The following is a 25,256-nucleotide window of genomic DNA, read 5'->3' as shown; positions in this document are numbered from 1 at the left end:
AGCCTGGTCATCAGAACACTGGTCAGGACTGTGGAACTGCGTCATCAGGGCCAAGGTTAATGAACAATTTGAATTTTAGTTTTTAGTTGCAACAATCAAAACCTAAAGCTTATAAACATCTTCATGAAACTTCATAAATCCTGCTCTATTCTCATCAGCTTCTTATGCATCTTGATTTCAGAAGTTGAATAAGTTCCGTCGAAGAATTTGAAATGGTCCGTGAGAATGATGAGCGTGCGGCCCTGTTGCCTGGTGATAATCCACGCAATGAAGAGAGAGAAAATATCAATGGATCATTTAATAAGTATGGTTCAACCGACGTTGATTCAACCGCAGCAGAGCAGAAACAAACTGAACCACCAGATGTCAGGTACAAATTCTCTGTATTGATTATTAGTTTCCATGGTTACCAACTGGTATATCTGTTGCATGGTATATGTGTTCATTCATTCATCATTTCCTGGATGTGGAGTGATACAGCAGCATGTTCCATCGCGCATCCTCGGAAATTCACAGAAATTCAACTGATAATTCATAGTTCTCAAAAATTCGATCTTTTCGAATATTCGCAATTGGATCTTATTATTGATAAAGAACGTCTTTCAAATCTTTGACTAAGTTTTTAATTTTCACACAAAAAAAATGGATTCAAAACGTAAAAAAAGTGATGATAAACTGGAACCGATGTAAGTAGGATTTTTGTAAAAAATTTTGATTTTTTGACAATTGTCAATTATTTTTACAGTTGTTTTTGTTCTCTATCAAAGATCAGTGTAATTGTAGTTAATCGATGTCAGGTTTAAAATAAAGCTCCCATGTCATTACCGGTAGGCCTATATCAACATCATAATACATTCACAAATAGACACACCCTGACTTTGAAATAGTATGAAACTATATCTTATCAACATGAAGGTTAAATTGATTCTTTCACTTGTGAAATGCACTGCAATATATAGCCTTTGAACTTTTGTATTTACGGGAATTTTACAAGAAAATATCATCGAAATAGGCGTACTCTTAAATCATCAGACCAGTCTTAGGTTGCTCCCAGGACTGGGGTGGAACATTAGGTAAACCTGTTGTAGCAAGATGGGTTTTTATGCTGGCCTTAAGTTTACCATAACCAAAATGAGCTGAACTTTTTCGAAATCCCAACCTTGACTGTGTAAATCAGTCCCAGTAACTTCAAATGATTTCAATGAAATTGTTCCAATATTTTAAATTGATTTTTAAGTAAAATCTTAACAGTATTATTGACTTATTGCAATTGACTAATACTTAGTAGTAAGTTATCAATTGTCCATTGTTTAGGGAGATACGAAGTACAAAGATTTGAACTACAGTAAAAAAGAGTTTATCCTTATCCTAATTTTTCAGTTTTATGGGCACTGATAAGAAAAAAACGGTATCATTTTTCCAAATGGTAAGTTATCGAACTCAGTGTGAATGAAATCCTGATTTTGATAAAATAATCCTGAGCTGATAATGATTATGAGCAATGCTTATATTAATAGATATGACCTTGATTCTCCTCATAATGAAAAAGTGTTTCCATTCAACTCCAATTGATTTTCAGTTATTGCGCGTAGATAGTAAACCTATTTCATGTGTTTGTTACCATATATGGTAGTCGTCCATTTTCGGTATCAGATCAAATTGGAAAGCTACATTTACATCATCTCTAGACAATCTCGAAGTGTTATAAAACCAAAGCCATATATGGTATACGTGAATGAGTTTAGGAACTCATTCCATTCTTGGCGTGAATAGGTGATTATCTACTGTAATGCGATGTTTATCCCGATGACTGCGGTTCTATTGATTTTAACCTAACTGAACTCTTCACGAAAAATTCACCACCTTCGTAGACTATCGATCTCTGATTAAAACCCCCCAGGACCCATTCGCGCAGTTGTGAAAAGTCAAAAAGTGATCTTAAATCTCGAGACTGGTTTTAACGAGACTGGTTTTCAGTGTTTCATCGATGGTTATTGACCTCTCGTTTATTCTTTAACTATTTTGTAGTTTCGTTTTGCTACTAAACTCGATGTATTGCTGATTATCGTCGGATCTCTGGCCAGTATTGCTCACGGCGCTGCGTGGCCCGTTTTATTTTTGAACTTCGGTGAAATGACTGACAGTTTCATTCCAGGTAAATTCATTTACAAAGTAAAACTGCTTAATTCATCAGTTGTGTCATCCTTTTAACGCATTATAACCTATTTGAAAAAAGTTGACTGAATGAATGAATAAAAGTTGAATGGCTGATTTAAAATTACATTACTTGGTAATGAAATTTACAAGGTTTCATATGAATGCAATATGGTGTAATGCATGTAGCAAAATTCAGCAGACCAACCGAAGTTGAAAAGCGAATTATGCAATTCGTCCACAGGAGCTCGTATCAGTGTTGTAGGAACTGTTAAAATGATAATCTAAATCCAGTGTCTAGAATATATAATAAACCATATATATATATATATATATATATATATATATATATATAGTAATGTTATTTTACATATAGTAGACACCGGATTAACAGATTATCGTTTTAACAGTTCCTACTACTCTGATGCGAGCCTCTGTGGATTCTTCCTTTTGAAATGACTTTGAATGTTTGAATGCGATAAGAATATTTAGATTGCATCGATCTTTTTCAAATTTTCAGTCGGTATAAACGTGACGAACGGAACAGGACCGAATTTCGTCGACGCGATGAATGATTCTGCTCTGGTTTATCTGTATATCGCGTGCGGAACGTTTGCAGCTGCGTTCATACAGGTACATCTGTCAGCTGCTATCCCAGCAACTCAATAAGAACTTCATGGAAAAAATTTATTTTGAGATATGTTGCAGTCGTTGCGGTTGTGGAGCCACAATATACGCTGATGTTTCGGGGAAAATGCTTCTACACATCTTCAGAGATTTATTTAACAAATGACTGAGACAAATGAGGATGGATAAAACCATTCTACCGCCAACATCACTGTTAAATCTTCAATACTGTCAGTTTTTAACTCTGATAGAACTGGGTTTTGGATTCCACTTTCACTGTTTTCGCTTAATCCTCTAGACTTAGATTAATTGCCAATCTACTTTGGCAATTCCTCCCTACCCCAACTATGGAACAGGGACCTATATTTCAATGTGTAACTAACACGGTGTTGTTGCAGGTAACGTGTTGGTCGATAGCGTGTGAACGTCAGACTCACGCCATACGCCAGGAGTTTTTCAAATCGATTTTGCGTCAAGAGATCGGCTGGTTCGATACTCATAAGAGCGGCGAACTTAGCACGCGATTGGCCGAGTAAGTTTTAGAAAAAATTAACATCTTAACAGAAAGTTGATTGATTTATTTATTTGTTTCGTTTGTTTCGACAGTGACTTAGAAAGAGTTCGAGAAGGTCTCGGTGATAAATCAAGTCTCGTCGTTCAAAGTCTGTCGATGTTCGTTTCTGGTTTTGTTGTTGGATTCATTAAGTCGTGGAAGTTGACGCTGGTGATGATGTCATTGTCACCGCTGTTGGCCATTTGTTCCGCGTTCCTTGGAAAGGTAAAGTTTTCCAGGAGGTAGTTACTGAAAGGATTATGATTTTGACATGCAAGACAAATTCACCTCGGCCTTACAGCATCTTTCAGTAACTAGACTCACTTCTACAATTCTAGGTTTAACTTTGACCCTATACAATTAGTTCATTTATATTGTTTAGTCTTCAGTCAAATCTTAACCCAAAAACTGGATCCATCCAGGCTCCTAAAGTTCACTGAATTTGCTCAAAATCTAGTCTTGGCCTAATGAATGTTAAATTATTTTTGTTCTTTCGAAGTTGATACAAAGTTATTCGAATAAAGAACAACAATCTTACGCTAAAGCCGGTAGTGTTGCCGAGGAAGTGTTGTCTTGTATCAAAACAGTCACGTCATTCAACGGTCACCAGAAAGAACTGAAAAGGTAAGAGACCCCCGTACAGGACTTGAGCTCACAACTCAGGAGTCGCAGTTTCCCGGACTAAGACTGGGTACCAAATCTCTCCTGAGGAATTTTGGAATGTTCCAAGGGTTGATTTTGCCTTAGGGCCTACTGTATTGTAAAGGGTTTGTCCAATCAAAATAACAGTAGCAGCAACAACCCTCTGTGGATTTAGTATTTAGAACCAGTACCTGTGAAGGTTGGAATTAGACTTGGAACCCTGTGAAGATTAGGTTGCTGGTAATGTTGTTATGAATTACAGATACAATTCTGCTCTTCGCGAAAGCTACAAAATCGGAAACAGAAAAACGATTGTTTCATCCGTAGGAATCGCGTTCTTCTTCCTGGTGATATTCTCCACGTATTCGCTATCGTTCTGGTGAGTAGTATTTACCATCGGCGTCGATTGTTACGACGATTTCAACCACGGCGATGAGTTTTAAAATAACCGGTTAATTCGATTGTTAGGTATGGAAGTACGCAGGTGCAACAATGGCAAGAATGTTTAACGACGTGCGGTATTTCGCCGGGAGAAGTTTTAACCGTAAGCAAAAAATACCGTGAAAATCCTGCCGATAAAATACTAACCGGCTAGTCCCGGATAATGAATCTGATTTAATTTCAATTGTAGGTGTTTTTCTGCGTGATGATCGCCTCACAGTCGATGGGTATGATAACGCCTCATATAACCGCAGTAGCCACGGCGATGGGTTCGGCCGTTACCATATTTGGAATAATCGATAATGTATGTTAATCATATATTTTCGCGAATAATAATGATTGCCGTTTCTGTGAAGATGGTATTTAGATGAATCTCAAAACTTATCATCCTTGAAATATCATCCTTGATTGTAGGATTATTCATTACATATCTAACTGGTTTACGGACTTTGAATCAAATTTTCTCAATGTTCGCCACAATAGGCGACATTTTTAGAGACATTTAATCAATTGAAATATGACCGTATCTAATGTTTTCGTTATCAGATTCCGGCTATCGACGCGAGCTCAACTGACGGCGTCAAACCAGAGAATGTGTCCGGTCGTATTCAATTCAAAGACGTCACATTTTCGTATCCGACGAGGAAGGAAGTCGAGGTTAAGAGAGATAGAATTAGAATTACGATTTGTTGTTAAATACCTCGATCAGTTTAAAGAATTGCGTTGTTTGTGATATTTTGTGATAGGTTTTGCAGAATTTCAATCTGGAGATTGAACCCGGTAAAACTGTAGCCCTCGTCGGTGAAAGTGGCTGCGGTAAATCTACTGTCGTTAATCTTATACAGAGATTTTATGATCCTGATAACGGAGAGGTAAGTCTGGTCTGACTGTGCGGTGATAAGTCTGGTCTGACGGCAGTGATCTATTCTGAGGCCAGGATTTAGTGTTGCACCAGTCTAAGCTTGAATCTAGATATCTTAACCATAATAGCTTCTCTCCACTCTCCCTTCCTGTTTTCCCATCTCCCTCTCTTCATCCCCTCTCTCCATCCACTCTCCCTTTCTCCATACCTCTATCTATCTTCTATCACTCTCAATACCTGACCCCCTCTCTCAACTTCTCTTCCTCTTTCTGCTGATACCCCCAGCTAAATCTGTTTTCTCTTACAGGTCGTCTTTGATGGACACAACATCAAAAGCTTGAATATAAAATGGCTGCGTAATAAGATCGGTATCGTCTCACAGGAACCGGTTTTGTTCGGGTGCAGTATCGCGGAGAATATTAAATACGGACGCGATGATGTCACGATGGAAGAAGTGATCGAAGCAGCGAAATCTGCTAACGCTCACAAATTCATTCTGCAACTTCCAAAAGTAAGTTTATCTTATAAACAGTTTCTCTGTCAAAATATTCAATTGAAATTGTGACTCTAATAACCGGTCTTTACTTTGTTAGTTTGGTTATAGAGCCAAAATGAGCTTATTCTTATTTTAAGTTTTTGTTTGAGAACCCAAATGGTATGATTTTATTTCTCGACTGTTTGAGACCCGATGAATCATTCTGATTTCTAGGGATATGAAACGTTAGCCGGTGAACGAGGAACTCAATTATCCGGTGGACAGAAACAGCGAATAGCTATAGCACGAGCTCTCGTACGAGATCCAAAGATTTTACTGCTCGATGAAGCAACGTCTGCTCTCGATTCAGAAAGTGAAGGATTAGTTCAAGCAGCTCTAGATCAGGTAAAATTGTTAGAGAGTAGACACAGTCCTTAATTATAGAATCATAATGAGCTTAGACTGGTCCTTAATCCAAGCCGTGACTGTGCAACTGTCCCCTGGATCCAAAGTTCATGGTTAAGTTTGACTCTACAGCTAAAATCACAGGTAGTTCATTTCCGATGTTCAAACTCTGCAGATTCATACATAAACTGAGAACTGGGTGTAGTGATTTGTGTTTTGAGTTTAAGTGATGATTCAAGATAGAATTTAATTGTTATTCTTTTGCAACAGTTTGTGATGACTTAAAATGATTCAATGAGTTAAAAGCAGTTAACTGAATACTACTGGTACACGCAGTATTAAAAACTTTCATTATGTAAGTTTTCATTTTATGAATGACCAGGCATCGCAGGGACGTACCACGCTGATTATCGCCCACCGATTATCAACGGTCAAAAACGCCGAAGTCATCTACGCTATCGACAACGGAAAAGTTATGGAGAAGGGTAACCACGAAGAACTGATGGCTAATAAAGGAATTTACTATCAACTGGTGACGTTACAGACGTTCGATAACGGGCAGACTGAAGACAATGAAGAGATGGAAATAGATTTGAAAGGTACAGAGTTCGGATAACTGACAGTTCACAGTTTTGTATCGTTGGTAAATTCAAACGTTTTTCTGTATTTTAAGCAGATGTCGCCCTGGTGGAGAAAACTCGTAAACGAACGATCAGTCGGTCTTTATCAGTCGACGATACTAAGAAAGATAAAGAGGAGAAGGTTTGTATTGAGTAGGAGAGTAGGAATAGGAGTAGAAATCACTCCTGAGAATCTGAGATTCCGTATTCAATACGGTATCCACAAGATTCTCATAATAAAGTAAGATTTCAAACGTTAAAACGCACAAATTTTATAGAAAACTCTTGTCCATGTATATTACATCTAAATTGATTAAGGTCCATGCTTTTGGTTCGAATGCTCTGGTGAGTTTTCAACGTTAATCTTACTTTATTTCGATTAATCACATGGATGTACTCATTTCAATCTCTTACAAAATTCCCATTTCTCTGCTTTCAGGAAGAAGATGTTGATATCCCGACGTTCATGCGAGTTTTCAGATTGAATTTCCCCGAGTGGTATCTGATCTTAATTGGATTTTTAGGCAGTGTAATAGCTGGTTCTCTGATGCCTGTTTTTGCCATCTTGTTCAGTGAAATGCTGAAGGTACGCGGGAGAACGAATCAGGAAGGGTTTTAAGCAGGGAAAGGAATTAGGAGGGAAAGACCCAGATACAGATCTATGAAGTTTTTAAGCTTCAAGCGGTTTAAGTTGTGAAATCTAAATTAGGCCTAACCTTTAAACGTTAGATTGAACTTTTTCGGGAATTGTGAATCAAGGCTTTAAGGATATTACTGGTTGTTTAAATCTAGATGGATAATATTTGATGTAGTACTTTTCGCGTCAAGCCTCATATATAATTTCTTGTTTCAGGTTTTCACCGAGACGGGAGATGAACTGAAAAACGGAGCATTTTTCTGGAGCATGATGTTTTTAGTGTTAGGAATTCTGAGCGGTTTAGGAAACTATTTAACGGTCAGTATTATTAACTTCATTTGATTAGAGCCAAACTTGCGTCTAAGTCTCAAATTTTGAACTCGACCCGGGGCCATGGCACAAACGTAATGGCTCAATCCAAATCTCTTATGATCAGTATCAATTTTTTCGATTTTTATAAGACCAAACTGGGCTAAGTCTAGTCTTTTTTGAACTATGGAACAGCCCCAGGGTCAATTTTTCAAATGATTGAAAGTATTTTTGTGAAACTGAATCTTCAGCTACAATTCAGAGTAACTCTTTTGAATGTATTATTTGTAGACGTTTTGTTTTGGATTGTCCGGGGAAAGGTTAACGATGAGATTGAGGTACATGTCATTTCAATCACTGTTAAGGCAGGATATGGCTTATTTCGATGAGACTCGACACTCGACCGGGGCTCTTACGACCAGACTGGCAACTGATGCTTCCCTAGTCAAAAATGTAAGTCATGATCACATTTCAAAATAACATTACTCGGTTTGGAAATATTTGGGAATTGATGTATTTCGCTCTAATTCAGGAAATATTTTGATAATTCATTTTGCACTAAGAGAGGCATAGTTCTGGGATGTCAATTTTCTTCTGCAATTCTTCATGAAAATCACCTTTTTCAACCAGTCACCACTAAAAGGTTGACTGTATAGTAAGACGGTATCTGTTCATTTTTACGAAGGCCCCATTTCCATTCGGGAAAATTGAAAAATCACCTGTGAAATATTGAGGGATATATGACTGTTGAGCTTTAGAGATTGTGGTTGTATTTCTCCAGGCGACCGGTATAAGAGTGAACGTAGTGTTGCAGGCTTTAGTCGGTATCGTAGCCGGTCTCGTTATTGGATTCATATACGGCTGGAAACTCACTTTACTTCTAATCGCTGCTGTTCCATTAATGTCGCTGGCAGGTTCGTTAGAAAAATCATCTTTTTATTGATGATGATTTGAACTGTAAATACAGTAAACTGCTTAAGTCATCATAGCTAAGACATTATATTGATTTGTAAATTAGATTGGAAAAACAATGTACACAAATTGCGCGAGTCAAAAGTAGTAATGACTTCAGTAATGTATTTGTGATGACTTACCCGAGTTTGACTGAATAAATTAGTCTTGTCAGTAATGTGACGACTTATAGTGGGTTTCACTATAGAAAAACGTTTTTTCCATGATATATTTAGGATACGCTCAAATGCGAGCGATGGGAGTTGATCAGAAGAAAGATTCTAAACTGTTAGAAGAGGCTGGAGAGGTAGGTAGGGTATGGGCGGTGCTGGTTTAAACTGTCTGTGTGTGAATGCGGCTCACCTCTAACTCATTCAGGGTGGCCACTTATCTGAAAAAAAAACCTATAAGTCAGGGAAATGTCGAGATTGTTGAGATTGCTAGATTGTGCATAAAATCAAAGTTTCCATCTACAAGTATGTCATAGTTATTTGACTGTGTTAATTGATCGGATTCTTAGCGCATAAAATCACGGAAAGCAACGTACACGTCTGGGAAAAGCCAAGTCAAATCAAAGTAGCTGACCTTTTATCTATGTGTCTCTTGTTATCAGATTGCAACAGAAAGCATCGAGAATGTGAGAACGGTTCAAGGATTGACGCTAGAAGTGCGAATGTACGGTTACTACCAAGACAAACTACTCATTCCATACAAGTATGTTAATGTATCCCGAAGCTATATACCACTAGATGTCCTTCTAAAACAGTTTTCATGAGAATAGTTCTAAGTTTGATATTAAACTTGACAAACCAGGACCCAGTTCCAAAGTCAAAAATCGATGACTCAATAGAATTAGATTAGATCATTGTCTAGTTTTAAGAGTCTAGTTTTAAGAGTCTGATTTTTAAATTGAATTTTAGCTAGTCAAGGAAAACTTGAAAAGAGTAAAAAAATCCGTCTATTTCACTCAAGAACTTGGTTCTGAATTTAGTACCAGACATGGCGTGTTGGCGTTGCAAAAGTTAAAGTAAAAAACTTTTTGCTTTTAGGAAAAATCTGAGGGGAGCATTTCTAGGAGGATTTTCATACGCATTCAGTCAGGCGATAGTGTTTTTCATTTATGGAGGAGCGTTCAGATTTGGGGCGTACCTCGTTGAGATGGGAGATATGGAACCTACAAACGTTTACAAGTAAGTGAACATTTTTTTCTTATGCAAATCATGTATAATAGGTACACGTAGTACAATAAATGATGCCTGATTCTGAAATCGTTCTGTGTTCAGTGCCAGTCAGAGTTAAGGATCGGAAAATATGTTCGAAAGTCAGAAAATTATTTCGTTTTTGTGCCAAGTTATGAGTTGGTCGAAAGTCTGAGTTGGCCATGTCAAAGGCTTACTGCCTGAAACCCAGTTCCACATATATCACTGAAAAAAAGTTGAAATTGATGTCAAATCTTAATCAAGAACCATGAAACTCTTGAAAATGAACTAATTTTAATTGAAAAGAGCCTTATTTAACTGGCAAGTGGAGCTGGGTCCTGGGCCTTTAATTCCAATTCACATAAAATCAGTTCTCTGGCCCTAGTTTTAATGTATCGGTGGGCCAAATTGTTAAGTTTTTCTTCGGCATTTGAGAATACTTGAAATAAATGAAATATTGCTTCAATAACTCATGAAAAATGTGTCCTTACATTTTACAGTTTGCTAATTCTCCTCTTACCGTTGTTCAAACCAGGACTCAGTTGCACAGTTCTCGGTAAAGTTATGACTCTTAAGTTAAAATGAAATCATTTCCAGTGTTTCAATTCTTACGTAATGTTAATAGTATTGTATGATGATGTAAATAGTATTCGAGAACTGTGGAACCCGGTCCTGAAAGCCTACCAGTAACCTCTACCTCCCTATCCTGAGTGAGTCGGTTTTATGTTGAAGTGTGGAATTCATTTCCATTGAGCTCTTAGATTGAATGCTGGAGACAGATATCTTTCCTTAGAAATAAATGAAAGACTAATAAACTATAAATTCATGCGATGTTTGCTCAATTTATTTCGGCTATTAATTAATTACACATTTTACACAATTGTTTCCATTAACATAATGGTGTTTTATCAATCATTATAATTTATACTAATTACATAGAAGCTTGTTGAAATTTGCACCACTTCACTCGCAGGCAGGCAAACCCCCTCAGCCACTCACAGGCAGGTAACACCCCTAATCAGCCACTCACAGGCAGGCAAACCCCCTCAGCCACTCACAGGCGGGTAACACCCCTAATCAGCCACTCGCAGGCAGGCAAACCCCCTCAGCCACTCACAGGCAGGTAACACCCCCTCACTCAACCATACCCTACTGTACAAACACATTAATTACTGATATAACAAAATGTAATCCCCTGATTTGAAAATATGGCAGCGATATTTCAGAGGCAGAAAATGCATCATTGAACATCTATGAACGGGAACCAGTTCCACAGTTCAGTTGGACTCTAAAACGATATACGCATCGCCCACCGTCGAATTCACTACCGAAAATTAACTTAACTGCGGAACTGCTTCCAAGCGATATGATTGGCTTCGGTTGACGACAGGATCAAGTTTTAAATTAAAACGAATTTAAATCAAACAACAAGAGACACTATTATTCAACACCTCACATAAATTATCTTTTGAATTCGAACGCGAACAAATCGAACGAATCATGATTAATATGTTTAAATCGCTATAAAACAAACAAGCATTACTTGAATTCATGGACGTCATGATTTTTAAACCCGAAATCCCGGTCACTAACCCCCCCTCAATTCAATATAGTTAACTACAGCAAACTTATCACAAACCACTATTCAACACAATATATATATTAGTCTAAATAATTATATTATCACAAATGAAATTATATGCACCTCTTTTTAGCGATTATATATTTTTCAAAAACTCATGATTCTAATAAAAAAGATCCTCTTTCTTACAAACCTACGGCAATAATTACTAGAAAATGAACGGTTCTTTACGCTACAAAAGTCAAAATCTTTCATTGGTGGGAAGGTCTAATACCGCGGGTACCCCCAACTTACTTCATAAGCTGCATTAATGACAGAAAAATTTGTACTTTTATATTGGACTATTTTCGTCCTTCAAAAACTAACCATGAAGCCAATCCTACAGTTACGAGTTAACACAGTTTCTTCACTCACAAGTGTGCAACTGGATCCCGTATATCGGTGACACCTATTGAGAAGCTACTGCACTAATATCTGTTCAGATATGTTGTTGTTGAGAAACAGAGATCAAACTGAGTTTTTGTTTTATACTTCAAGCAGCAGTTTTTATTAAAAATATGATTTCAGCATTTTTCAGATCGTAATTTTAATGCATTCACACATGACACTCTCTCTAATATAAGCTTATATTTCAACGAGACTTGAGAGGACATCAGTTGACCTAGTTCGGTCAGTTGTGGGGATACATACATGACAGGTCTTTAAGTGTCTACAATTGACGGGCAGTTGAACTAAAACATCGATTTTTTATCTTTTTACACTGTATTGAAGGATCGCCAATAAGTCTTCATTGAAAGGGGTTGCATCATAGAAAAGAGACACTGTTTTCTTGGATAAATTTAGATTAACCATATGTTTTAGATCAACTGCCAGTAAATTCTTGTCCTTTTGAGACCTATATCAGGTATGTACTGCCAAAACTGAAGTCTCAAGTCAAGCTGAAATAGACATTAGCTCATATATCTGATATTATCTATAAAATTGATATTAGATGAATGATACATCTTATTATTGATATTCGAGATTTCAGCAGTTGTCTAGTGTAAAGTGTGATCATTTCATTTTAAATGGCGATGTTTATGCAATGACTGCTGCGCCCCGCGATACTGAAAGCCATCGTTAGTGAGACTTCGGTCAGAGTTCCTCTCCGCTGAGGCAAATACAACATCTCTTCAAGAGACACAAATTTTATTAGCGACATCGCGTAAAACACTAGTAACATTTACATCATAAACACCTTTAAATATCGAGGTTTAAGTATTGAGGTTTTTCTAGGCCTCATCCAAATCTAAGTAGAACTTTTTTTGGCATTTCTTGATCTAGCTTTTTAGTTTTGAGTTTAGAGTCAAATTTCAACCCACAACAATGGAACTGGATCAGTTACAATAGAATTCATGGTTATATTCGACAGATCAGATCATAACATGTAAAATGCTTCAAAACTGGATGACATGTTTAACAGTGGTCTGGTGGGGGTCGTTGGTACTTTTTTTTTGAGACAGATTCTTACTACAAAAGCGATAAAACTGTTTGTGACATTCGTGCGATATTAGGGCGACCACAAATATAGCGAGTGATTGCATCTATAAACACACTATAAACACCGGGCATTCATAGGGGAAGAGGGGGGAATGAGAATCACTCAAACCGAAAGCTTGCATATTGCGTGACATATTGCTGAAAATAATCATTGAATCAGTTTTATATCCATGTTAAAAAGCACAATGACACCTGCACCACGCACACTCATTCTTTGAGAGAGAACGCTCTCGTATTATGTGTTTCTAAAAACCTCTACCAAGCGTTTGCTGAATCGGTTATTTACGAAAAATGCAAGAAAATCCGCCGGGCACGGTCAGTAGAAATACAGCTGATAGGCACACGGCACACGTCGATAGGAACCTACTCGGCACACAGCATAGATATACAGTCACTTGGCACACTGACTGGCACACCGTTATCCAGAAACCGATATTTGACCAAGTGATATATATATATGTATATATGAGCAAATTCAACCAATCAACAACCAGATTAATAATTAATTATTCGGATTATTATTAATGCACTTGTAGATCTTTGAACGCTTTAGAGAATTCATCCTCCTCGACGGTTAATTGTAGCTTCATCGATTGAACGTAGATATCGGCGAGTATAGAGGGCGTAACTAGTACCGTCTCGAGATCCTGAACGAGACGTCCGTTCTCGAAGTCGTGCTGCAGCTGCTGAACGGCATCGGGTTTCGTACAGATGCACACGATTATAATCCCGTCCTCGTACATCAGGTCGAGCACGAGAATCTTACGATCTTGCTCGAAGTACGTTAGCAACCGTTCGCGACTCGTGCTGTCCGATTGTTGTAATTGTTGATAGAAACGGTTCGATTTACCGTGCAACGTTTCCGCTTTGACGCGAAGCTCTTCGTCGTCGACGGCGACCGACTGCGTGATCTCGCGACTCGATCGTTGTTGCTGATTGGTCGGTTGTTTATCGATCGCGCTCGACGACCCGCCCGGCGACGAGCCGTTCGGTTGTCGCGATGACGCTAGATTGTTCTTATTGTTGTCGCAGGAGGCGTGTCCTCCCTCCTCGGGAACGGGTTCTAACACGTGTACCCCGCTGGCTAACCGATATCCGACCGTCTCCTGCTGCTGTTGCTGGTTCTGATTATTCTGATAACTCTTCGATTTCGAAGCCGACGCTTTCTTCTCTTTCCCGAATAAACTTTTAAAACAACCGCAAAAACATCGCGATTTCTTCTCGGCGGGATTCTGTTGCCACGACGACGGGTCGTCCGGTTCTATGATTGTTAATTGTAGCAGGCTGTTCCGGTTGGTCGCGAGGTGGTGGTTGTCGTCGTTGTCCGCCGCGAGCAACTGCTGCGAGGTGCTGACCTGCAGGTGCAGCGTCGAGTTGCCGATCACATCCTCGAGTTTCAACTCGTCGAGACTGATCCAGTAACTCTTACCCCCGGGCCGGTCGCGGGGTATAAACCCCGGGGGTAAACCATCCGGGTATAACTCAACAGCGTTCACTTGTAAAATCAAACACACCTGACCTACAAAATAATAGCGATATCAGTTTATCCTGAGGATTGAGACTGGTCTGCATTTGTTGATTTCTGATCGGTTATGGAACTGAAATAGTCTATGACTGATGTCGTACTACTGCAGCTACTTAGTTCCCTGGGTTTGATAGTCGATACTTAATGTCCAAAAATGGTCTTAACTCTGTTAGATTGGCTAAAGAGCTAAAGGGGTCTTAGAATGGTCTTTAGTCATGGAACTGGACCTCAAAGGGGTAACTTAGCTATTGATGGAACTTCCCTCCCCAAACATCTTTGAGTGGCTTACCTTTGTGTCTGGTTCTGTTTAGGTAACCTGTAATACAAAATACAGTCTCATTAAAACTGTGACATTGAAATAGAGAATGATTTCGATGAATTGAAGATTTACGACGTTACCTAGTGAATTCCATCTGCGCGGTTCTATCCTGTGTCCGACGTCTAATAAATTAGCGAGCTGTAACCGACCCGTCTGTCGTAGGGCGTTAATAAATAACGCGTGATGATTGGTCGCATTGTTCTCTTTCTGATCCAAATATTCCAATAAAGCTTTATTCACCTACGATGAAACAATTTACTGAAATTCAACTCTGATTCAAGCGACACATTTCAGGGCATCGATACAACATCAGTGATTGAAAGGGTATTTCTACAGTGAGATTAGAAATCCTGCTCAGAACATTCAGGGATCATGTTTGGTGACTATTCAGATGAACTGAAAACTAACTACCGTCTACACGGGCCAGTTTCAAGTTCCACAGTTCTTGTTAGAGTACACACTAGAATTAAATCAATTAAAGTTCAAACTCTTATAGGGCCAAATGGATTCTGGTGGGACTTGATCCACGGTGGAACTGGATGCCTACCTCTTCTCCCTGTCTCTCATGCCGTATTTCCTCAGCTGTATTCGGTTCAAGTACTCCATTCTGTATGAGATAATCAAACAGTGAATCCGAGTCGAGATTATCGAATAATTCCGCTTGTTCATCAATCAGATCTTCGTACATCGCCAGAAATCATCACTGTAGACCCTATAGCCCTCTCTACAAATACACAGAAATCATCACTGTAGACCCTATAGCCCTCTCTACAAATACACAAACACAGAACTCATCACTGTGACCCTACAGCCCTCTCTACAAATACACAAACACAGAAATCATCACTGTAGACCCTACAGCCCTCTCTACAAATACACAAACAGAAATCATCACTGTAGACCCTACAGCCCTCTCTACAAATACACAAACACAGAACTCATCACTGTAGACCCTACAGCCCTCTCTACAAATACACAAACACAGAAATCATCACTGTAGACCCTATAGCCCTCTCTACAAATACACAAACACAGAACTCATCACTGTAGACCCTACAGCCCTCTCTACAAATACACAGAAATCATCACTGTGACCCTATAGCCCTCTTTACAAATACACAAACACAGAAATCATCACTGTAGACCCTAAAGCCCTCTCTACAAATACGCAGAAATCATCACTGTAGACCCTACAGCCCTCTCTACAAATACACAGAAATCATCACTGTAGACCCTATAGCCCTCTCTACAAATACACAGAAATCATCACTGTAGACCCTATAGCCCTCTCTACAAATACACAGAAATCATCACTGTAGACCCTACAGCCCTCTCTACAAATACACAAACACAGAAATCATCACTGTAGACCCTATAGCCCTCTCTACAAATACACAAACACATAACTCATCACTGTAGACCCTACAGCCCTCTCTACAAATACACAAACACATAACTCATCACTGTAGACCCTACAGCCCTCTCTACAAATACACAGAAATCATCACTGTAGACCCTAAAGCCCTCTCTACAAATACACAAACACAGAACTGACCCTACAGCCCTCTCTACAAATACACAGAAATCATCACTGTAGACCCTACAGCCCTCTCTACAAATACACAAACAGAAATCATCACTGTAGACCCTACAGCCCTCTCTACAAATACACAAACACATAACTCATCACTGTAGACCCTTTAGCCCTCTCTACAAATACACAAACAGAAATCATCACTGTAGACCCTACAGCCCTCTCTACAAATACACAAACACATAACTCATCACTGTAGACCCTACAGCCCTCTCTACAAATACACAAACACAGAACTCATCACTGTAGACCCTAAAGCCCTCTCTACAAATACACAAACACAGAAATCATCACTGTAGACCCTATAGCCCTCTCTACAAATACACATAACTCATCACTGTAGACCCTACAGCCCTCTCTACAAATACACAAACACATAACTCATCACTGTAGACCCTACAGCCCTCTCTACAAATACACAAACACAGAACTCATCACTGTAGACCCTAAAGCCCTCTCTACAAATACACAAACACAGAAATCATCACTGTAGACCCTACAGCCCTCTCTACAAATACACAAACACATAACTCATCACTGTAGACCCTACAGCCCTCTCTACAAATACACAGAAATCATCACTGTAGACCCTACAGCCCTCTCTACAAATACACAGAAATCATCACTGTAGACCCTACAGCCCTCTCTACAAATACACAAACACAGAACTCATCACTGTAGACCCTAAAGCCCTCTCTACAAATACACAAACACAGAAATCATCACTGTAGACCCTATAGCCCTCTCTACAAATACACAGAAATCATCACTGTAGACCCTACAGCCCTCTCTACAAATACACAGAAATCATCACTGTAGACCCTACAGCCCTCTCTACAAATACACAAACACATAACTCATCACTGTAGACCCTATAGCCCTCTCTACAAATACACAAACACAGAACTCATCACTGTAGACCCTATAGCCCTCTCTACAAATACACAAACACAGAACTCATCACTGTAGACCCTACAGCCCTCTCTACAAATACACAGAAATCATCACTGTGACCCTACAGCCCTCTCTACAAATACGCAGAAATCATCACTGTAGACCCTACAGCCCTCTCTACAAATACACAGAAATCATCACTGTGACCCTACAGCCCTCTCTACAAATACACAAACAGAAATCATCACTGTAGACCCTTTAGCCCTCTCTACAAATACACAGAAATCATCACTGTAGACCCTACAGCCCTCTCTACAAATACACAGAAATCATCACTGTAGACCCTACAGCCCACTCTACAAATACACAAACACAGAACTCATCACTGTAGACCCTACAGCCCTCTCTACAAATACACAAACACAGAAATCATCACTGTAGACCCTACAGCCCTCTCTACAAATACACAAACAGAAATCATCACTGTAGACCCTACAGCCCTCTCTACAAATACACAAACAGAAATCATCACTGTAGACCCTACAGCCCTCTCTACAAATACACAGAAATCATCACTGTAGACCCTATAGCCCTCTCTACAAATACACAAACAGAAATCATCACTGTAGACCCTACAGCCCTCTCTACAAATACACAGAAATCATCACTGTGACCCTACAGCCCTCTCTACAAATACACATAACTCATCACTGTAGACCCTACAGCCCTCTCTACAAATACACAAACACATAACTCATCACTGTAGACCCTACAGCCCTCTCTACAAATACACAAACACAGAACTCATCACTGTAGACCCTAAAGCCCTCTCTACAAATACACAAACACAGAAATCATCACTGTAGACCCTACAGCCCTCTCTACAAATACACAAACACATAACTCATCACTGTAGACCCTACAGCCCTCTCTACAAATACACAGAAATCATCACTGTAGACCCTACAGCCCTCTCTACAAATACACAGAAATCATCACTGTAGACCCTACAGCCCTCTCTACAAATACACAAACACAGAACTCATCACTGTAGACCCTAAAGCCCTCTCTACAAATACACAAACACAGAAATCATCACTGTAGACCCTATAGCCCTCTCTACAAATACACAGAAATCATCACTGTAGACCCTACAGCCCTCTCTACAAATACACAGAAATCATCACTGTAGACCCTACAGCCCTCTCTACAAATACACAGAAATCATCACTGTGACCCTATAGCCCTCTCTACAAATACACATAACTCATCACTGTAGACCCTACAGCCCTCTCTACAAATACACAAACACATAACTCATCACTGTAGACCCTACAGCCCTCTCTACAAATACACAAACACAGAACTCATCACTGTAGACCCTAAAGCCCTCTCTACAAATACACAAACACAGAAATCATCACTGTAGACCCTACAGCCCTCTCTACAAATACACAAACACATAACTCATCACTGTAGACCCTACAGCCCTCTCTACAAATACACAGAAATCATCACTGTAGACCCTACAGCCCTCTCTACAAATACACAGAAATCATCACTGTAGACCCTACAGCCCTCTCTACAAATACACAAACACAGAACTCATCACTGTAGACCCTAAAGCCCTCTCTACAAATACACAAACACAGAAATCATCACTGTAGACCCTATAGCCCTCTCTACAAATACACAGAAATCATCACTGTAGACCCTACAGCCCTCTCTACAAATACACAGAAATCATCACTGTAGACCCTACAGCCCTCTCTACAAATACACAAACACATAACTCATCACTGTAGACCCTATAGCCCTCTCTACAAATACACAAACACAGAACTCATCACTGTAGACCCTATAGCCCTCTCTACAAATACACAAACACAGAACTCATCACTGTAGACCCTACAGCCCTCTCTACAAATACACAGAAATCATCACTGTGACCCTACAGCCCTCTCTACAAATACGCAGAAATCATCACTGTAGACCCTACAGCCCTCTCTACAAATACACAGAAATCATCACTGTGACCCTACAGCCCTCTCTACAAATACACAAACAGAAATCATCACTGTAGACCCTTTAGCCCTCTCTACAAATACACAGAAATCATCACTGTAGACCCTACAGCCCTCTCTACAAATACACAGAAATCATCACTGTAGACCCTACAGCCCACTCTACAAATACACAAACACAGAACTCATCACTGTAGACCCTACAGCCCTCTCTACAAATACACAAACACAGAAATCATCACTGTAGACCCTACAGCCCTCTCTACAAATACACAAACAGAAATCATCACTGTAGACCCTACAGCCCTCTCTACAAATACACAAACAGAAATCATCACTGTAGACCCTACAGCCCTCTCTACAAATACACAGAAATCATCACTGTAGACCCTATAGCCCTCTCTACAAATACACAAACAGAAATCATCACTGTAGACCCTACAGCCCTCTCTACAAATACACAGAAATCATCACTGTAGACCCTACAGCCCTCTCTACAAATATAGAGGCATGTATCACCCAGGCTCACCCCACAGGAGATGAACTGATCATAGAGGTCTCAACGCCGCCACAATACCGCTGGATCTGATGGTCACGGTCTCCTGAGCTCAAGAGGCTGCATATGATTTCATTTTGTAAATAGAGAAGTATTAACCTAACAATGGTTTGACTGATAGTGACCGTACCCTATTGCAGCAGCAGCAGCAGCAGCATCAATATATTTACACGAGAATTGATTGATTCAGAATCTTTACATTCCAAACTTGTCAACCTCACAGAGAGAGGAGAGAGCTTGAATTCTCTTATCAATCGGAATCATTACTCTTTTCATGAGATACAGAAAGAAAACTGTGATAAATAGAATATTTCTACAGCCCTGAATCTGAGAAGATTGAGTCATCGCAGCAGCAGCAGCAGTGAAGAAGATGACGATGATTTTTAAAAGTAGATCAAGGGCAGATCTCAATCTTTATCCGAGCGATTCTCTCGTTATTCATATTGGGAGAATATGACATCATCAGAGATGAGAATGAGCAAATAGTCGGGACACGGTTAACACGACTTAGTCGCTATGCGTCTGCTGCTGGACACGGTTAACGCAACCAGGGAGGTGGACCTCCCTGACACGACACAGTCAGTGCCTCACCAGCAGCCTTATATGATGGGTTCTTATATTGTATAAGGGCAAAATTCACTAATATGGGGGAGGGCACTGTCTATGTCAAACCATGAGCAAAAAAGGGCACTTGACATCAACTTGTTTCATTTTTCAAAATACAATTCAATGAATCAACAAGTATATACATATTGTTTGCTATGGCACCAGAATCGGCCGATGCACTCTTGCCTTCCTCTCCCTGTCCTTACATCTTTATCTCTCGTACCCTGTATAGAATATTTTAGAACTATTTTTTTTTTGTCCAGGGTCTCAAATTTTCTAGTAAAGATTCTATGATTATCAGACTCTCAATCCATCATTCTATGACAGACTGTAGGAGATGGAGATAGGGGGAGACTATAGCGAGAGGTAAACATTGTTTTTTACATCAGAAACTGAAATCCGAAGTTGTGAGTCACAACTCTCCCTCTCCCCCTCCCTTCACAAACACCATAAACCAACTATTAATACACACTAATATTACTATACTTTCCACTCGTTCATCCCTGCCCCTCTCAATCAACAGAATTCATACAAAGATTTGTTGTTCAACAGACGAACAACAAACCCTACTAACCTAAAAAAATATCTACTTTTAATTGGCCAGGCATAAAAAATACCTTAAGTTCTACATAGCTCTACTAGAGAGGTGTTTATAACAAACACTGAAATTAATTTGCGTGTTTAGGGCTCTCATGAATGTAAAATGCTCTAAATTGACCCAGAAAATAGAAATCTGACCTGAATATTATCTGATTTCATTCGTTACTCATAGTTGAAGATGTCATCAATCACAACCTATAAGAATGCCAGAAGACCCAAGAGTTATCTCTTGCCAGGGATCTTATAATCTCACAACTTATTGAGTACATACTGCGACCTCGGTTGCACTGGTCTTAGATTGGTTATATAACTCAGATGGCTTAAGGCTGGTCTTAAAGCTCTGAAACAGTCTTGTGGCCCCAGAACCTTTATCTCGAACCCAAGACTCACAGATCTCTTACTAGAATGACCAGAGCTGTATCAGTAGTACCTGGAATATCTCGCATGACCCGGTCTGCGCTCCCTGTTTTGACGAAATGGTTAAAACTACGCCACGGGCCTTACCAGTCTAATAGACAGATATTATTTAGGGATGAAATCCTTGAAGACTTTGTGAAGGAATTCTCAATCCTGATTGCTGCAAGATGCCATATTATTAATTACCAGTGCCTTTATCAGACAGTGCGTAGAGTTTCATAATAAGAGGAATTACTCCAATATTAGCTTGTTTACTGGTTTACATTGCCTAGAAGCAGCAATGTCAGATAACACATGTACTGTATACAGGGTGTAATTGCTAATAGAATCTAGACTTCAAATCGATGTTAGATCATCTGATCTGAGTTCTGCTTCTTACCTGTAAATATCAGTAATATTCCACATACGGCAGAGACAAACGAACAGACCTAAAAACAGAGAGCCAGTCAGTACTGCGCACTACGGCGCCCTGAGCCACGTAGAGTGTGTCGTTCAAAATAAAAATAATGACACTTAACACCTCATAAAAGAATAGCCAGAAATGAAATATCTATAGTTCTCTTTCTAGCGATGACCTATTTTCAGCAGGAACGTCTTGGATTTGTATAAACACGCTTATAAATAAACTACCATTAGGCATTGTGATTCGAGGGTCATCAGGATTTATATAAAAACGTTAACTGATTTATTGTCATTAATAGTTCCAACGCTAATCACATAAAAATATTACTGCCAATTTCTCGGCTATTACGGAACACAGTAAACTGATCATAGATCATAGATCATTTAAACTCACTGAAAAATTATGCTTTTCTTCCTATTTACTTAGCTCGGACACAACATGAGAACCACATGAGACCTTGGAGTATCTCTTATGAAAAATTCACTTCTAATACCCGAACTGGGCCACTAATAGAGGGCACAGTTTCTACAAGGTCGAGCCATCCAGTGTTCTCCTCCCCAATAAGTTTAGAGAGGAGCGGCCGCCCCTTTCATTTTTACATCCATCCCTTTGAAAATCAGCCACCCCTTATATAATATCTGCTACCCCTACCAGAGTCAATTACACCAAAATTAAGGTTGATTTTCTTTTTTTGAGGGAGATTGAAGCCTTGGTACTTCCAGCAGCCACAATAACAGAATGAATGCAGAATGAAACATAGTGCAGGCATCTTATGTTCGTCAACTCCTGAGGAATATAGCCAGGGTCGGGTCGGGTCCGGCCAGGTCTCATCTCTTCACCTGATTCAGATACCAAAACACCAATGTTTTATCAGTACTTACCATAACAGCTTATCATAACATCATCAACAACGCAATCACTTAGAGATCATAATCACAGACTTCAGACACCTGTAAACATAAAAAACAGTGTCAATCGTGGCTGTGTATGCTACCAGTAGGTAGGCTGTGTAGAGCACCTCATCATCATATCATATCCGATAGTTGGAGTTATAATGACGACAAGCTGTTCAAACATCAATTTTAGCGAAATCATAACTACTAATTAGAATAGACACAAAATTGGCATCAGACAGGATTCAGATATACGAACACGGGGGTTTCACTTTAAAATAGTTTAATTTCAATCAAATGGTAGAAACAAATAATTAATTTTAGTTGAACTCTCAAATGAAACTAGGTCAACAGACTCTAAGAACTGAAAAGTTGTCAAACATAAGAAGACACGGCCTGCTACACAGATAAATAGACTGACCCCCGGTGGGCAGAGCTACTGCTGAGTAATTATACATGGCTATTCTCAAAGGTATTCACAATATAGACATACAGCAGCGACTGCGTACTTCCGAATAAAACATTCTTTTTTCACATTATCAATAATGTGTTGTCTGATTAATTAATTTGCGGATGTGGATTCGTAATCAAAACACATTATACGAGGAGAGCTCGGTAATCGAGAGCGATACAGAACACAATATACAGTGACAGTAATAGAGCAATCATATACAACATGACAATCATACGTAAAATACACGAACACAGACATAGATTTAAAAAAACTGAGGTTACTGTTGACATCGAAGCATTCGAGTTGAAAATATGCTTGAAAGTTAAATGTTGAAAGGGTTTAGCTTATACCCAGAGTACAAAGCAGTACATCGGAAATAGAGGTATTTTCACCCGTCGTCCCTCACTAAACCCTCTTCTCTCCTTGTACAAGTCTGCGTATTACGACTATTACAGCATAGTCAACTGGAGACTGTAGAACTGGGTACAGCAGCCGTGTCTCGGTGAAACACCTGTAGACAGCAGACGCAGACAGTATCATCTCTTATTACTGATCTTACCTCAGTCAATACTGGATAGAGTGTACTGCAGTATCGTTTTATATACATATACACGTACCTTTACTAAACACAAATATCGAAATCCGTGATTTTGCAGATAAATTAAATCCTATCGACACTGACTCTCTCTCTCTCTCCTGACTGAATCTGTTGCTTTCTGCTATAATCATCAGTAAAATGCTCTAAAACATACATGAGTCATTCACTCTTTACGCAGTATATAGAGCAGCCGCAGCAGCAGCAGCAGCAGCAGAAGCACAGCTGAGAGAGTTACTATTATAATCTATTGAAGTATTGTGTGAGAAAAAGTCACATTCCTCCCTCGTAATACCAACAACCATAGACCAAGGTGCCGGTGGGGAAACGAAGAGGGGGAGAGACACTGATAGCATATCAATTAGACACTAGTTCTCGTTAAGATAATTAGATCAATATTTGCCTGACAACCAGCAGTTCTAGTCTAGACTTCGAGATCAAGATTCTTGTATTGCAGTGGGGGCTGTGGAAGGCACTAGTTAAACTAAACAGCTTCAAATCAAGAAGTTGTTCAGGGAGGTACTTTTAATAAGTGCACTTTAAAAACCAAGAATGCTATTTTTAAGAAGTGCTCCTCCTCTAATCTCTTCAGCCATTCAGTCACTCGTGTAGAAAAACATGAAGTTCATTTAAACAAATGTACAATGTGCAGGTCGTTTAAACTGACAGGAAACTATTTGAAGATAAAAAAGTGTTTATTTTATAAATTCCTAACTGAAGATTGTCTGAGTTCAGTTTCTACGGAGGAGAGACTAGCCTCTATAGGGGGAACCAACACAGAATACCACCTTCATTGTATTTTCATAGAGTGGACAAAGACTTCAGAGAGTCGAGGTGCAAAAAAAGATCCAGATAATTCCCAATCAAAAGCTGGTAGCTCTCCTCAACAAGTAGGCCTAGGCCGATTCTTTGTGTTGGCTTTTATAAAGGCGGCGGCCATATATTCTGATTCTGCTGTCAGTGTCTGTTATTCAGTAGCAGCAAAAATGTTTTTAAAAATGCAGCCCTTATAGAACTATGAAATATCTCATGTGTATTCTGACGGCAGGAGATGGAATATGCACAGACTGGCCGACCCGCCCGGGAGCCGCTCGCTCTCGCTCTGACTGAGTTCCTCTCTAATAAACGATTAACAACATACAAATTGAAGCAAACAACGCAATATTAATCGAATTAACTGAATTTCCACCTGTAATAGAAGATTATTAAAACATTGATTTACTCACCACATCCAGACACTGAATAGGAGACGTTTTAATGAGCTTTTTATCCGAAATTTTATAAATGATATGCAGCGGATTTCCTCATTGATATTCGATGACGTCATTCGCGGGATTCCCGTGGTTATGACTAATTCCATTAACTGGGCGGTAGCAGCGG

At 39.3% G+C, this 25,256-nt stretch overlaps 2 protein-coding genes across 3 annotated transcripts in view; one reads left to right on the top strand and one right to left on the bottom strand.

Moving 5' to 3' along the window:
- LOC141908215 (ATP-dependent translocase ABCB1-like) overlaps positions 1-25,256 on the top strand; it is a 28,345-nt gene that overhangs the window by 363 nt on the left and 2,726 nt on the right. The window contains exons 2-24 of the mRNA XM_074798140.1: positions 182-370; positions 1,381-1,426; positions 2,029-2,155; positions 2,675-2,787; positions 3,180-3,313; positions 3,388-3,559; positions 3,834-3,958; positions 4,239-4,355; positions 4,445-4,520; positions 4,608-4,721; positions 4,964-5,074; positions 5,164-5,289; positions 5,587-5,790; positions 5,989-6,159; positions 6,542-6,758; positions 6,836-6,921; positions 7,219-7,365; positions 7,633-7,734; positions 8,017-8,178; positions 8,507-8,639; positions 8,913-8,983; positions 9,290-9,390; positions 9,726-9,866. Of these exons, the coding sequence (XP_074654241.1) occupies positions 213-370; positions 1,381-1,426; positions 2,029-2,155; positions 2,675-2,787; positions 3,180-3,313; positions 3,388-3,559; positions 3,834-3,958; positions 4,239-4,355; positions 4,445-4,520; positions 4,608-4,721; positions 4,964-5,074; positions 5,164-5,289; positions 5,587-5,790; positions 5,989-6,159; positions 6,542-6,758; positions 6,836-6,921; positions 7,219-7,365; positions 7,633-7,734; positions 8,017-8,178; positions 8,507-8,639; positions 8,913-8,983; positions 9,290-9,390; positions 9,726-9,866 (2,954 nt within the window). The 5' untranslated portion in view covers positions 182-212. The remainder of the gene's footprint in view (positions 1-181; positions 371-1,380; positions 1,427-2,028; positions 2,156-2,674; positions 2,788-3,179; positions 3,314-3,387; positions 3,560-3,833; positions 3,959-4,238; positions 4,356-4,444; positions 4,521-4,607; positions 4,722-4,963; positions 5,075-5,163; positions 5,290-5,586; positions 5,791-5,988; positions 6,160-6,541; positions 6,759-6,835; positions 6,922-7,218; positions 7,366-7,632; positions 7,735-8,016; positions 8,179-8,506; positions 8,640-8,912; positions 8,984-9,289; positions 9,391-9,725; positions 9,867-25,256) is intronic.
- Positions 10,721-25,212, bottom strand: LOC141908216 (uncharacterized). Of its 2 annotated transcripts, none has more exons than XM_074798141.1 (6): positions 25,103-25,212; positions 22,816-22,884; positions 15,388-15,564; positions 14,921-15,080; positions 14,811-14,837; positions 10,721-14,515 (listed from the first exon to the last, which is right to left on the bottom strand). In XM_074798141.1, the coding sequence occupies exons 3-6, from the start codon at positions 15,526-15,528 to the stop codon at positions 13,518-13,520; spliced, it is 1,326 nt and encodes a 441-aa protein (XP_074654242.1). In that variant the 5' UTR covers positions 15,529-15,564; positions 22,816-22,884; positions 25,103-25,212; the 3' UTR covers positions 10,721-13,517. The 2 variants fall into 2 exon arrangements, with proteins under 2 accessions (XP_074654242.1, XP_074654243.1); XM_074798142.1 differs by lacking the exon at positions 25,103-25,212 and adding an exon at positions 23,899-23,929.

The sequence above is a fragment of the Tubulanus polymorphus genome, chromosome 7 (assembly GCF_964204645.1).
Source record: "Tubulanus polymorphus chromosome 7, tnTubPoly1.2, whole genome shotgun sequence".
In the NCBI taxonomy this organism is placed as follows: Eukaryota; Metazoa; Nemertea; class Palaeonemertea; order Tubulaniformes; family Tubulanidae; genus Tubulanus; species Tubulanus polymorphus.
This window is presented reverse-complemented; position numbering and strand designations above follow the sequence as displayed.